Raw genomic sequence first — 14,773 nt, forward strand, 5'->3', positions numbered from 1 at the left:
CCGGGAGGTAGGAGGAGAAGGGCTCAGACACCCACCACTGGAAGAGAAGGAACACCACCAGCAGATAATGGAGATCCTGGATTCGCGGTGGCGGGGGCGGCAGGTGGAATATCTAGTAGCGTGGGAGGGGGAGCCCGAGTCAGAAAACACGTGGGTTCCAGAAGGGGAAATAGATGGTGGGTATCTAGTGGAAGAGTTCCACAACAGGTATCCGAGGAAGCCCAAACCTCTGGGGAGATTCTGGGAGGAGCAATTTGCCACCACCGATGATGATGAGGAGGATTTTGTGGGTTTTCCAGAGTCGCCAGAGGAAGGAGGGGAGTCGTCAGGAGAGGAGGAATCAGATTGGGAAGCCCCTCCCGTCAGAAACCGGGGCGGGTGGGAAGCGGGGTTTGAGTCCTCGGACGATGACGACAGCTCCTTTCGAGGGTTCCCTGCATCGTCGGCTGAAGGTGGGGACAAGGTCACGTCACCGGGTCAGGCCGGGGGTGGAGGGGGTCCTGGGGGGGAGGTGGATGTCAGGGAACTGACATCAGAGCGAGAAGCGGAGGCAGGGCTCCAGAGCGATGCCGGAGAGGGAACCAGTCTGGGGGAAGGAATTCAGTGTGACACCAATAGAGAGGAGTTGGAGGAATCGGTGTCAGGGCTCCAAGACCCTTCAACCGAAACCAGCGGAGAGAGCGCTGGCACGCCCTTGCCATCCCCTTACTTGCGCAGACGCGTTCCGCGCAGGGAACATAGGCGGAGACTTGGGGTCAAGCAGCTTTTATGCTGGAAGAGATTCAAGAAACGCCCACTGGCAGATTCTGCAAGTGACTAACAGGTCACGGAGGGCGAGCTCTAACCCTTAACATGTTTGAGCAAACCACCTAATCGAAGTGGAGGCAGTTTACGCACGAGTAACCACACAATACCATTACAGGTATAGAAACTGCATTATGTCCTCCTGTTCTGAATACAGTCGAACCTCCATTTATGTAACCCTCTGGTTACGTAAACTTCGGGATGCGCGTGGGGCAAACCCCTCTTTAGTTATTCCTATATCCAGTGCAGTTTAATTATGTTCATGTGCAAACATGTATGAAAAAGAGGTTAGGGAAACTTGCATAGAGAAGCCCTTTTTCTAATTTTCAGCTTCCGTATGTTGACTTTGCTCAGCTGTCAACATCTCCCCCCACCCTCCATGTACTTATCCCCTCTAGTGTAAATTAGTTGTGGATTTTCTCTTCCACCCTCATAGGCATATAAGATTCTATAAGTTTGCTTCTGCTAATGTTTGTGCGAGAAACCTGTAGCTTATCACCTAATTTGTCCTGCTTCGTTGAGTAATGTGTCAGACATGTATCAACAAAACAAGAAGTGTTTTCCTCCTTTTAAAATAAAGGTGTCTTTGTGACCTGCATTTGCTACAAAAACCAGTACGTATAATCTCTGCAGCACCAGTTTCTGGAATTGTTTTTGGTTCCAGCATTGATGGTTCCTGCTTGCACACTTGGCTGGCCAGTCTTGTAGTGATTTTTCATACATCTAATGCAATTCATTAGATGAATCGCACCCCATGGATGATATCCAATATTAGTCATACTCAGAGTAGACCTACTGAAAATCAAACTTTGACTAGTATTCCATCTTTTATTTAGATTTAAAAACTGCATTGTACTTTAGTGAAAACAGATATAGTCATCATTACCTGGAGGGGTGGATAGAGGAGAATCAAAATTAGAAAACCTCCATGACAGTTTTAATTTGGGTCACTTTAAATCTTTCCTATATTGTAGGTTGTGTTTTCTCCAAAATATCAGCTATGCCATGATGTGTGGCCATCATATCTCTCTCTCCTTAACTCTCTAAAGAAAACTGCTTTCAGTTTCTCAGTTGAACAACAGAAATACTGTTTCTTAGTTAACTATCTTATGATGTATATGCAACACAGTACAGTGGTGTCTCAGGTTAAGTACTTAATTCGTTCTGGAGGTCCGTACTTAACCTGAAACTGTTCTTAACCTGAAGCACCACTTTAGCTAATGGGGCCTCCTGCTGCTGCCGTGCCGCCGGAGCACGATTTCTGTTCTCATCCTGAAGCAAAGTTCTTAACCTGAAGCACTATTTCTGGGTTAGTGGAGTCTGTAACCTAAAGCGTATATAACCTGAAGAGTATGTAACCCGAGGTACCACTGTATATAACTGAGTAATAAACAGCCTGCAGTTGTGCTGGTGAAAATGTTTAGCATAATATTTTGCTGACATGCTATTCTTTTTGTTTCCTCAGATTCAATGGCTGACTTAAATGGTTGTCAAGACTCCTGACACACACATTTTTCTGGGCATCATGGATTTTCAGGAATATAGCCTGCAAAGCAGTCTCAAAAAGTAGCACCTGCCCTCTAATCTTTTATTATCTTCACTGATTGTAAAAATGGCCAGCAAAAGGAAATCCACAACGCCTTGCATGATACCATCAAAAACACTGGCACTGCAGGAGTCGCAACCAGACTCTGTTGGAGTTGATCGTGAAGGATCTCAACAGTCTGTTACTGCTGCAACTCTGCCTGTTAGTGACACTGTTGTTCACAATAATCACAAAAATGGGCTGTTGTCCAATGGACATAGTGGTATCTTAGATGGTGATACTTACAGATGTATGTATTGCAATTTTGGCTCTCGAGACATTAATCAGTTCCTTGGTCACCTTGATTCTGAGCACATAGACTTTAGCAAAGGCCCGTCCTTTGTGTGTGTGCAGTGCAGTTTCCTGGTCAAGAGTCACAAAGAACTTTCTTGCCACAATGCAGAGTGCCACATTGGGGAAACTGGCTTAATCTGGAATGTCGTGAAACAAGGCAAGCATGTGATTGTGGAGCAAACCATTGGAGATGCCAGCAGCAGCCAGGACCTTCTGGGGGACCTCCCTGAGGAAGGTCAAGACAGCCAAGCTGAAATTATCATTACCAAAACACCCATTATGAAGATAATGAAAACGAAACCAGAAGTGAAAAAAATCCACATGCTGAAAGAAAACGTATCTAGTAAACCAGTCAAGGATCTAGAGAAAAAAGTTGGCAAGCAGCTATTCACCAATGGACCGGTGCCAGTGAACCAATCATCAACAGGAACAGTTAAACCAACACATGTTGTCAATGGCTCAATAATAGGAAATGTACCTGTTTTGCAGGCAGGCCTTACTCAATTTGTGCAGCTGCAGCAGCAGCAACAACAACAGCAGCAGCAGCAGCAGCAACAACAACAACAACTTCACCAGCAGCTACCCACTTCAAAATCCCTTCCCAAGGTAATGATTCCCCTGAGCAGTATCCCAACATACAATGCAACAATGGACTCTAATAGCTTTCTGAAAAACTCTTTCCATAAGTTCCCTTACCCTACCAAAGCTGAGCTTTGCTATTTGACTGTTGTGACCAAGTACCCAGAAGAACAGCTGAAGATTTGGTTTACTGCCCAGAGGTTGAAGCAGGGTATTAGTTGGTCACCGGAGGAGATAGAAGATGCACGGAAGAAAATGTTTAACACTGTGATTCAGTCCATACCCCAGTCCACCATTACAGTGTTAAATACACCCCTAGTTGCAAGCCCCAGTAGTGTTCAGCATCTCATTCAGGCCAGTTTACCTGGCCATTCTGTTGGGAAACCCGAAGGAGCAGGTGGTGTATTGGTTACGCAACCAATAATATCAAATGGACTTCAAGGGACAACCTCATCTCTTGCAATAGCAGTCACATCTATTCCAAAGACTCAGATAGCAAAGCCGCCTGCCACTGTGTCAGTTTCTAGCACTTCGTCCCCTGTGAAAGTGGTGAGTGCTGCTCCATCACAGCTCACTGCTTGCCCAACTATAACTTCACAGGCCTTCTTAGATCCCAGTATATACAAAAATAAGAAGTCTTATGAGCAGCTCTCTGCATTGAAAGACAGCTTCTGTAGGAACCAGTTTCCTGGACATGCTGAAGTGGAGCGGCTTACAAAAATCACAGGCCTTAGTACAAGGGAAGTTCGAAAATGGTTTAGCGATAGGAGGTACCATTGCAGGAACATCAGAGGTGGCAAAGGTATACATGCTGGAGATAATACAATAATAATAGATTCTGTGCCTGAAATTACCTTCACCTCTTCTCCCAAAGCAACCCCAGAATTAACTTCCACGTTGGCAGCAACACCTGCTGTTCACACCCCAGTCCGTCGGCAATCCTGGCATCAGACACCCGATTTCTCTGCTACAAAATATAAAGAGAGGGCTCCTGAGCAGCTCAGAGCGTTGGAAAGCAGCTTTGCACAAAATCCCTCTCCTCCAGAGGAGGAAGTGGACCGTTTGAGGAGCGAAACCAAAATGACGAGGAGAGAGATTGACAGCTGGTTCTCGGAGCGGAGGAAAAGGCAGGTGATCAAAGACGCAGAGCGGCAGAGGGATGATGATGCCGAAGACGACTCAGGGGAAGACGAGGGCTCCTCAGACGACTTGAAAGCTTCCAGTGAAAATGGGTCATTGGATGCAGCCACCAGCTCTCAAACGCCAGGAGAGCGCAAAGTAACCCCTATAAAAATCAACCTTAAGAACTTTAAGGTGACTGAGTCAAATGGCAAAAGTGAGGTGCTAGGCTTCAGTGAAGATGTCCAAAGAGAGAACCCCCGGAAGCCCAAGCTAAGTTCTAAAAAGACTGCTCAGCAGAGACATTTGCTCAAGCAGCTCTTTGTGCAGACCCAGCGGCCGACAAATGAACAATATGACCAAATATGTTCTCATACAGGACTTCCCAGGACTGAGGTGATTCGTTGGTTTGGAGATAGTCGCTATGGTTTTAAAAATGGAAATTTGAGGTGGTATGAGAACTACAAGCAAGGTATCTTTCCTAAAGATCTATTGACCTCCAGTGAGGCCAGCAGGGTGGTCCTGCAGGACTATTTCCAAAAGAACAAGGTGCTTTGTGAAGATGACCTCCCAGGTCTGTGTGAGAGAACTCAGATGACTACTCAACAGATCAGGCTGTGGTTTGCCGAAAGGCTAGATGAAGAAAACAGGGGAGTGTCAGACACAGGAAGTGAAGATCAGTCCTCAAGTGTTGGTGAGCCAGCCGGCAGTCAAAAAGGGACAGTCGACGCCTTTTCTGAGGTTTCTGAGAACAGTGAATCCTGGGAGCCTGGAGGTCAAGATGGCAGCCCTGAGCTTGGAGATCCGGAGAGTCATCTGCCTGCCGTTCACGTTGGTAAGTGATTTCATCTTAACTGTTTCTGCTAACTTGGCCCTTCACATTTCAGCATTAAAAAGTGGTTTAAACAAACAAGTGTTGATGATCAGATGAAACTTCAGTAGGAAATCACTTCCCTCCCCCTTTTTAGAGGGGGTTAAAGATTTCACAGAAATGGAGGGCTGAGAGAGATTTTTTTTGGGGGGGAATGATGGCACATCAATGTTCTGGAAGGGAATTTCAGTCATAATGCGCAGCAAGGGCCATTGTTCAGTGGCAGAGCATCTGCTCTGCATGCAGATGAGGTCTCTGATTCACTCCCCGGCATCTCCAAGGCATCTGAAACCCCGGAGAGCCACTGGCAGCAGTTCTCAACCTGTGGGTCCCCAGATGTTGTTGGATTACAACTCCCATCATCCCTGAGCTCTGGCCTTGCTAGCTAGGGGTGATGGGAATTGTAGTTCAACAACATCTGGGGACCCACAGGTTGAGAAAGGCTGGTTAGACAGTACTGAACTATGCAAACAATGGTCTGGATAGGGCAGATTCCTATGTTCCGAAAGGGTAAAGGGGCCATAGCCCAGTGGTAGAGTGGAAGGCATCAGGGTCAACTCCTGTCATCTCCAGGTAGGGCTGTGGAGAGACTCCTGTCTGAAACCCTGGAGAGCTGCTGCCAGTGAGTTCAGACAGTATTGAGCTAGATCAGCCTTTCTCAACCTGTGGGTCCCCACAGATGTTGTTGAACTGCAACTCCCATCACCCCTAGCTAGCAAGGCCAGAGCTCAGGGATGATGGGAATTGTAGTCCAATAACATCTGGAGACCCACAGGTTGAGAACCACTGAGCTAGATGGTCCAGTGGCCTGACTCAGCTTCCTGTGTTTTAAGACTGCATCATTCAGGAGAGGGGAATTCTGGTCAGTTACAGATAGAAAAGTTAGAGGAGGGGAAATGAAAGGGAGCTACATAATACAGATAAGGTCAGAAGATAGGCAGGCAAAGAGCAACTTCTTAAGCACACAGACTGGTAGCATTGGGCAGGCATTCTAAAGCAGTTCTCAAAAAACAAACAAACACTTCCTTCTCAAAATAGCTGAGGTCATAATGACTTTGTAGGTCCGTCCCCCCCCCCACTCCACAAACTCACTCTTGGCCTTTCTGCCTGCTTATTCTTTCAGTATTGTAGAGTGTATTGTGACACGCCTGTGTGTTGTTTTCAGAAATGGAGTGAACCAGCCCTGCCTCCTCCGAAGGATCTGCTGCTAACTTTGTGAAGACTCAGCAGCTGTGGGCCTCATTCTGAATCTCTGAAGGTCCTGAGGAAACACTGCCATAATGCCAAGATCATACTTTTGTAAAGCACATTGGGGAGTTAAGCAAGAGGGAACTGATTACTCAAGAAGACCTTATTTTTGTGTGTGGGAAGGGGCTCATTTTTGTATGTTTAATTTTAGTCTAGCAGTCTGCTACCTCGTCAAGCATAGGAGCAGAACTGCCACAGTGGCAAAAATTTCCTCTCTCTCAAACAGATTCTCCGTTTTTGTTTTCCAGTGGACAATTTCTTCCTATCGGTATGGAAACGGTTTTTATTATATTACCGAGTGGCCTACAAACAGGATCATGAATCTGGGGCATTGTGTTAAACGTTATTGTTTCATAGAACTGGACTATCATTGGCATAATACATTCATAATCTTTCAGTGTTTGTTCTCTGAAGGCTGAATCATTGCATATACAGAAAGAGAGAGACAGACATCCTTTCACCATTGAATCTCTAGGTATGGAAATAAAAGCTGCAACTGGCACCCACTCACCAGGGAGCAAGTCCCATTGAACTCTATGGAACTTCTGAGTTGACATAGGGTTGTGCTGCTAATCATGTGTGTGTGTTTTAGGGACAGCTCTGATGAGCAGTATTCCTAGTTTTTGTGCACAAAACATTCTAATTGGGCATTTGATGCATACTAGTAGGGTGGAAATCTGGGGGTCGGGGGGGGGGGTCAGACTACAGCGACGACCCCGAACTCTGGCATCTGTCATTCATTCATCTTTTAATGACAAACAATGTGAGACTTTTCTGCAGCAGAATCTATTACTTGAATTAATCTGCAAGTATATGAATCAATGCACTTTTAAAACACATCTTAATCCAGATCCCTTGTTTAAAGCAAGCAAACTTAATTTTTTTATTAAGAAGACTATAAAGGGGGGGGGGGCATGAAAACATTTAGTAGGTAATCATCATATTTTGCATACCCCTACCCTACCTCTGTGTTTGGACCAGAATTGTGTTTTATCCCATACCTTATTTCAGAGGGATGATCTGTTGGAAACTTTTGCCATTTCTCCCAGACTTCCTAGCCATTTATGAGCTGCTGCTCCCCCCCTTTTTTTTTTGGTCAAGCACAATTAATCTTACATGGTTATAGTAGGTATGCTTCTCCCCCTACCTACCCAAGTCTTGTCCTCTTGTTGTTTTTTAAGTATTTTATTTTATTTTAATAGTATGGAAAAATTATAATTTAATGTGCTGGAGTTTATTTGTAGTGGCTGAAAACGTTTATTTAAGTGAGTCAGTTTGGTGGCACTAAGTAACTGTTATACTGAGTGGTTATAGGGGAGTTTTCCCTTCCTTAGAACCACCTCAGGTATCTTCTCCAGAGGTAGCACTGGATCCAATCCCAGCTCTCTTACTGCACCTATGTTGCAGCCATCCCCAGCCTAGTGCCCCCAGATGTTTTGGACTACTGTCTGCTCCAGATGGGCAGGGATCATCGGAATTGTCCTCTCAGAACATCTAGAGGGGCACTGTGTTGATTGAAGGCTGCTGTACTGAGTATATCTCAAGTCTCTGGTTCAGAAAGGTTGTCTTTGTGTGATACTTCGTTCCACCTATATTTTGTTAGCTTGTGGATATCGTGTCCTCATGAATTCTTTCCCAAAAAGCATGACTATATCTTGAGCCTTTAAATCACAAGTTTGTGTGTTTTGTCCAAGCCCCCTAAAGCACAACATGGTATTTTTCCGTCTCAGAAGGTGGAAATGCACACATTGCGTGGAGTTCTTGGATTCTTAGTTTGGATCTTTTTCACAATGCAACCACTGATGCTACAATTTGAAGTGACAGCTCATCATGTGAGAAGGGGGACGGTGTCCTCTTAACCCTTTCCCTTTGTATCATGTTTCTGTGAAAACCATGCCTTCCAGCATGATTCTACAACTCCCCCCCCCCCCATCCTGCCCCAGTTCTACCCTTCGCCATACAAAATATTTTTGCACACAATAGGAGATACTTTAGCACAGAAGGGGGGGGGGAATGTGCAGGTTCTCAAGCTCCGCTTATATTAAGCAGCAATCCACATATTAAAAGAAAAGGCCTCATCTTTCTGCTTCTGCTGTAAGGTCCAAAGTGGGGACTCATGGCTCTCCCCTTCAGTATCATACCTGAAGGCCATCTATGGCTCAAAGATATTTCCATGAAAGAGGTCTTGTGAATTCAGCTTCTGCTCTTCATGCTCAAGTAGGAAAAGGAGCCCAGCTAGCTTGCAATGTTAGAGCTTCAAACACAGGAACCTACTCTTAAGACGTAGATAGATTTGCTGGAGTTTCTTTCTGCTTTCACACGAGAGAAGCCTTATTAACACTTCCATAGCTCTTTTGAGAAACAGTGTGGGATAGCTGCTAGAACCTACTGATGGCATGGCCAGGCCTGTTTATGGTTTACTTTAGAAGCAAGGGGCCTGGATCCAGGGAAAGTTTGTGCAATGAGCTTTGACTAAAATATTGTAGCTTCCTTTTACTGCAATGCCTTCATAGAACAAATGTGGGTAATTGTCTTGGGGTACAGTCTTCAAAGGAGATTGTAGGCCACTGCTATAGGAGTGAATGGGAATGAAGCCAAAGCTCTCAAATGAAACAGCAACCTCATTCACTTCAGTGGGAGTGGCGCAGGAACAGTTCTTGGCAGTCTATATCCTTGCTTTTCTATGTCTACATACATACAGGTTTGTTTTAAGTATGCACATATACATATATGCAGTTATTTTATTCATAGCATCAATATTAAAAATGTACATGTACAGATTGCTGTGTAATTGGAAATCTCACTCTGCTCTTAAGAGGGAAAAATAGTTCTGTGTGCAGTTAAAAGGACTTGGCATCAAATTTGAAGTGGGTGTTGAGGTCTACCTAAGGATGGCAGGGTGAAGGGATTGCTAAGGCTGCGATGTTACTCAGAAAGCAGGATGTCAGAGAGACCCAGTTCCACGTAACTGGGTGTACAATTAGAGTAGCCAAGTTTAATAGCAAATCAGACATTTCTATGATGTACTTGGTTTGCAAGCCTTGAGTTCAGGTTTGTGGTTTGCAGACCTGCAACTTCAGTGGACTCTGCGTTAGCTTGTAACTAAGTAGGTATTTAATTTAAATTAATTATCATTTAGGCTGAACTGTGGCAGAGCATCCCTGGTGTATGCAACAGTCGCACACCAACAACACTCCTAAAACATTGCAGGCACTAGCCGTGTGGCTGTACTAGTCCGCAGTGCAGTCATATAGCATGGATCAGTTCATGGTGGTTCCTACCACATTGGTGTCTGATCCAACGACTGACTAGCTTTGGGCATGTGGATTCCAATGGGGGCACACAACTCCCTCTCTCCAGAGCAAATGTGGACAGAGGAGCATAATTGGGACTTGATTTGCTGACCTGTACCCAATTTAAAGCCATATTCAATACCTTAATTTGAGTTTGCAAGACAGGACTAAATCCAAAGAGAGGATGCTATGAGCTAATGCATCCTTTTGCTTCCTCTCTCTAGCAAAACCGTAGAGTTTTAGTTGATCTCCCCAGTGGTTTCACAGCTGTGTTTCATGTCACAAGAAGCATCGCCGCAATTTTGCACAGGTTTTCTAGTAAGACGTTCCAACTCTTGAACTATGTAGAAAATTTGGAAGAGGCTTTGCATACCGAAGGGACCCTGGAGAGCTGCTTAGATGAATCAGTGGTCTGACTCAGTATAAAACAGCTACCTAATTCAAAGAGGCTTGTCATTTTTGTGAGTCTTTGTCTGGAGAATGAGTTGTAGGTCTCTACTCCACCCCACAATACAAAAGCTAATTTTGACAGAGATTGGACGTTTGGTGGTAAAACAAGTCTTTTTTACATTGATTTATCTACATGAATCAGTCTCAGTTGTAGCTAGAAAATTAAGTACCATTGTAGAATTTACAGTGGAAAAAAATTATCCTCACACCTCTCCTAAGGATATTGGAGCACTTTGGTTAGAAATGTGGCTGCTTAGCTAGTTGTAGACACTGTTACATGCTGGGCAGTTAGGCAAGGCACTTAGGAGCTGGGTTTCTTGGTGCACTGAGGATGTTTTATTTATGTGTTTCATTTTCTGAAAGCATTTATCGGCTTCTTCACATTGCATTCTGCTCCTGCCCCCACATTTCACAAGCACAGGAGGGAAAGTATTTGGGTAGGAACCAAAGTAGTCAAGCCCGTCAGTCAGCTTTGCAAACATAATTACATTAATTTATTTTGGCTCATTGGCTTAGTTTTGAACTTGCATTATGACCTTACGTTTACTCTTCCTCCCCTGTCGAGTTAGTCCGTGTGCATGTGTGTCTTCCCTCCCATCACAACCACCCTGTAAGGCAGACCTGGGGAACCAATATCTCTCCAGATGTTGCTGCACTACAACTCCCATCACCCTTGACCATTGGCAAGGGCTGATGGGAGCTGAAGTCCAACAGCATCTAGTTGGCCACTAGTTCAGTCTTGGCATTGTTTGCTCACGCATTGTTTGAACCCAAGCCTCCCCAGCCCCAGCTCAATGTGGTGTTCACTACCCCACACTAGCTTTGAGTTGAACAGAGCCACACCATCATATTAACACAAACTTGATGTCTGTATTGGCTTAGTGAAATCAGGATTAATACTAGTGGTACAGCTTTTGCATAAACAATAACTTGTTGACTGGCTCTCTTGGCATTGCTCAAGCTGTGAGATTAGGAGGTGCTCAGTAGATGCTTTGACTTGACAATGACACTCCATATGGCCATCTCATCAAATAAATCTTGACATAATGATGGCATAGCATTGCAGCTAGTGCCATCATTGACGGTTTCAGAGTTTGGAAATGGTGCCAGGCAAGATCATACATACACAAGGTCTTAGAAACCATTGTTCATAATTGAAACCTTTTTTTAAAAAATCTCCTCCCCCCTGCATTTATACAAAATAGGCACATGACAGATGAAATGTGGAGATGCAAAGCATTCTGAACCAGAATGCAAAATGTTTTTAGATCAAGGGAAGGGATTGGAGTGTGTTCAGCTGCAAGCACACAGTGTCTCTTCATGTGGTATTTATTAGTCATACTTGAAATCTTAATTTCATCTGTTCCTGGTTCCTAGTGAAACTTCTGCTAGTTGTTGTTTTTAAAACTGAAAGCCAGTTGAACCACCCTTTGGAATGGGAATAGCACACTGTAAACTTCTTAATAATGGGCTGGTGTGCGTGAGGCTCACCAGTAGAATGAGCTCTGCTTGTGAAGGCGGCTGGTTTAGCCTCTTTGCAAAGAGGCAAGCCCTTGTGAGCTGCTAGGAATTTCTCCTGTGCGCCCTCTGTTGAACTGAATGAGATCTGTATGTATGAGAAGACCCACAGCTCATTGGTAGAGTGTATGCTTTGTCTTCAGATGGTCCAAGATTCAACCCTCGCAATCTCAGATATGCAGCAGGTGCTGTCAAAGACCTTGGAGAGCTGCCACTGATGAGAATAGACCAAACTGAGCCAGATGAGGAAATCTACCTGATGAGGTATAAGGCAGCTTCCTTTGTGCAACTTTCTCTCTCTATGGGGCTAGCAGGAAAGCTTCTAGGTCAAGGAATGATGTAAACATACTGTCAGTGCATCTCTTCCATTAACTAGCAGTAAATGAATGGCTCCCTTATAGACCTAATGAAACCCCAACCCTGAAACCAGCTTTGAAAATGCACAAGCCTGTCAGAACTGGATTCATGTGTTAATAATTCAGTGTGTATAAAAGGGCTGGGCAGTAGATCAATAGATCATCCAAAACAGTTTGAAGACCATATTGTGATATCAGTTTCATAATTTTTGACATGGCAACATATTGTGAATTTTTTGTGTGTGTGTGTGTGTGTGTGAGAGAGAGAGAGAGAGAGAGAGAGAGAGAGAGAGAGCTGCCTCATGCAGAAGGCAGTGAATCACAAGAGCAGGCACCAGCAAATATCACAATGCAGGAAAAATCATGAAGCCAGCCTATGCCTCTACAACTGTAACTGCATCCTTATTTCAGACATCATGATATATTGGTATATCGTGATGTGTAGCTGAAAACCAGATATCGCCCAGCCCTAGTGTATAAGCATTGTTTCGCTTGTCTCAGAAATCTAATGTCTGAACTGGCATGCACAATACGGAGAATGCATCCCCCCCCCCCCCGCAGAGCCTCTCCATAGTTTGCTCTCAATTTTCTCAACCTGTGCCCCTCCAGCTGCCATTGGACTGCAACACCCATCATCCTTGCCCATTGGCCACACTGGCTGGGTGCCTCTGAATCTGTAAAGCAAATTGGAAAGAGACAAATGGCAGCTGGCCTACTGGATGGTTTTGTGTGTGTGTGTGTGTGTGTGTGTGTGTGTGTGTGTGTGTGTGTAGAGAGGAAAGTCCATAAAAAATTAGGGCTCCTACTTTTACTTGATGCCATTTCACCCGTTTCTCATTTCCAGGTCTTCTAATAATGACAGATGATGTCTGGATCATGTTGATGAAGGATATGTTTTATTTAAAAAATGAAAGTTACTATAAGGGCATGCAAACAGTGGGGTTTTCTCAAGTGAAAAAGACCTCTCAGCAATCTGTGCCAGAGCAAGAATTGTTGCTCTTACTAAATTAGAGCTCCTTCCTTTCCCCACCTGTTGGTTTTATCCCTACCATGCATTTCTTATTATGGGAAAATCCAAGCAGGTAACCTGAATGCCTGGAACAAATGAGTAAGAACATTTGCAGATGTTCCTGGATAGTTTCTATCTTTAGGATGTTTTTGCTATGGATACCCAGTCAGATGGGTGGGGTAATAACTTATTATTATCATCCATTTTTCTTCAACTTCGGTGAAATTATCTCATAAAGCAGACCGCAACACTTACTGACTTTCAAAGCTGATGGAAAACTGTTGTAAATTGCACCTTCTAATGCACCATAGAAATTTGGTTTATCCACAAGGTTGCTGTAATGTAGCTGAAAAGGGGCCCTCAGCACCAAGCTTTGGATGGGTGGTGGTCTGCTTTTGTATTGGGGAAAGAGGGGGGTGGGGCTAACTTACAAACTACGTGAAGAAAAATTGGATTCTTTTTGTACTTTGGTAAAACTTTTTGAAGAGGAAAAAGCTGAAGGTGTTGGTGCGGGTGAATGCCAGTTCTCCTTTGGCCAGAGGGAACTGGCTCCTGGTATGATGGCACTCGCTCCTTTTCAGCAATGACGCCACTTCTGCGAAGTGAACTACAAGTTTCCCTTCATTTTGTATATGTGGCTATGAGGGTGGGAAGAGCTTGCTTGTACAGTTTGGTGATATGAGACCTTTTTGGTTGTTCCTAATAAACGACAAGGGGGAAAAGCACATTTGTAGCTTGTCAATCTTGGTGGGAGGGGAAGGGGTATAACAGAGAAGCGATGCCTGTTGCATTGTGCTGATTTTCTCTGAATTTGTCTATTTCATTATATACCACCTTTGAGGAGTTCCAGTGTACATGGGCCTCACCCTCGTTTACCCTCACCAACAACCCTGTGAGGTAGGTCCCAAGGTCATCCCATGAATTATATGTTGGGTGTGTACTTGAATCTGAGTACCCCTGGCCCTAGTATGACAGTTTATTAATACTACAGCCACAGTGGCTCCTTCCGTAAAATTGTCACTATATTGTGGCTGGATTTGGAGTGTGATTTGGCGAGTGCAAAGTTCCAAACTCTGGTTATGAGATGAGAAAATGAATCTGTCCCCAACAGGTGTATTGACATTTAAATAACTCACTATCCTGCTGTATAGTTCCATACAACTGTCCTAAATTTCAATATAAGCTGCCGCTTTTTGAACAATTTGGTTTATTTGCACACCTGCACTGGTGACAGTCTATTGTCCCATCCACTTTCCTGCCCATTATAAGCAGGCAACTACAGTAAGCCACATACATTGTGGTTCTGTGTGCAGTTCCAGTGGCTGGGAACCACCAGAGGCAAGAATGCTCTTGTGGTCGAATCCTGCTTGCTGGTTTCCCACAGGCATCTGTGAGAGCAGGATGCTGGCCTAGGTGGGCCATTGCCCTGATCCAGCAGGCTCTTCTTCTGTTCCATTTTTTAAGCAAGTTTCCTTGCAATTGAATTTCCTTGAAACACTTGGGATCTTGAGCATCACCCAATTAGTGGGAAGGGTTGTCCAGGCTAGAAATTTGTCACATGTGAAAACAGCTCTTCATCTCAGTGAAGTATTCCAAAGGCAGGGCTTTGGGGCTTCCACCAAACAAAAACACAAGGAAAGACTGAAA

At 44.5% G+C, this 14,773-nt stretch overlaps 1 protein-coding gene across 3 annotated transcripts in view; it reads left to right on the forward strand.

The window, feature by feature from the left end:
• Nucleotides 1-7,010, forward strand: part of ZHX3 (zinc fingers and homeoboxes 3) — a 48,742-nt gene extending 41,732 nt beyond the window's left edge. For all 3 annotated transcript variants that reach the window (XM_079979061.1, XM_079979063.1, XM_079979062.1), the window contains exons 3-4: nt 2,270-5,216; nt 6,418-7,010. In XM_079979061.1, coding sequence (XP_079835187.1) covers nt 2,417-5,216; nt 6,418-6,428 — 2,811 coding nt within the window. In that variant the 5' untranslated portion in view covers nt 2,270-2,416 and the 3' untranslated portion in view covers nt 6,429-7,010. The remainder of the gene's footprint in view (nt 1-2,269; nt 5,217-6,417) is intronic.
• The last annotated feature ends 7,763 nt before the right edge of the window (nt 7,011-14,773 follow it).

Source organism: Podarcis cretensis (assembly GCF_951804945.1).
Source record: "Podarcis cretensis genome assembly, chromosome: 6".
Lineage (NCBI taxonomy): Eukaryota > Metazoa > Chordata > Lepidosauria > Squamata > Lacertidae > Podarcis > Podarcis cretensis.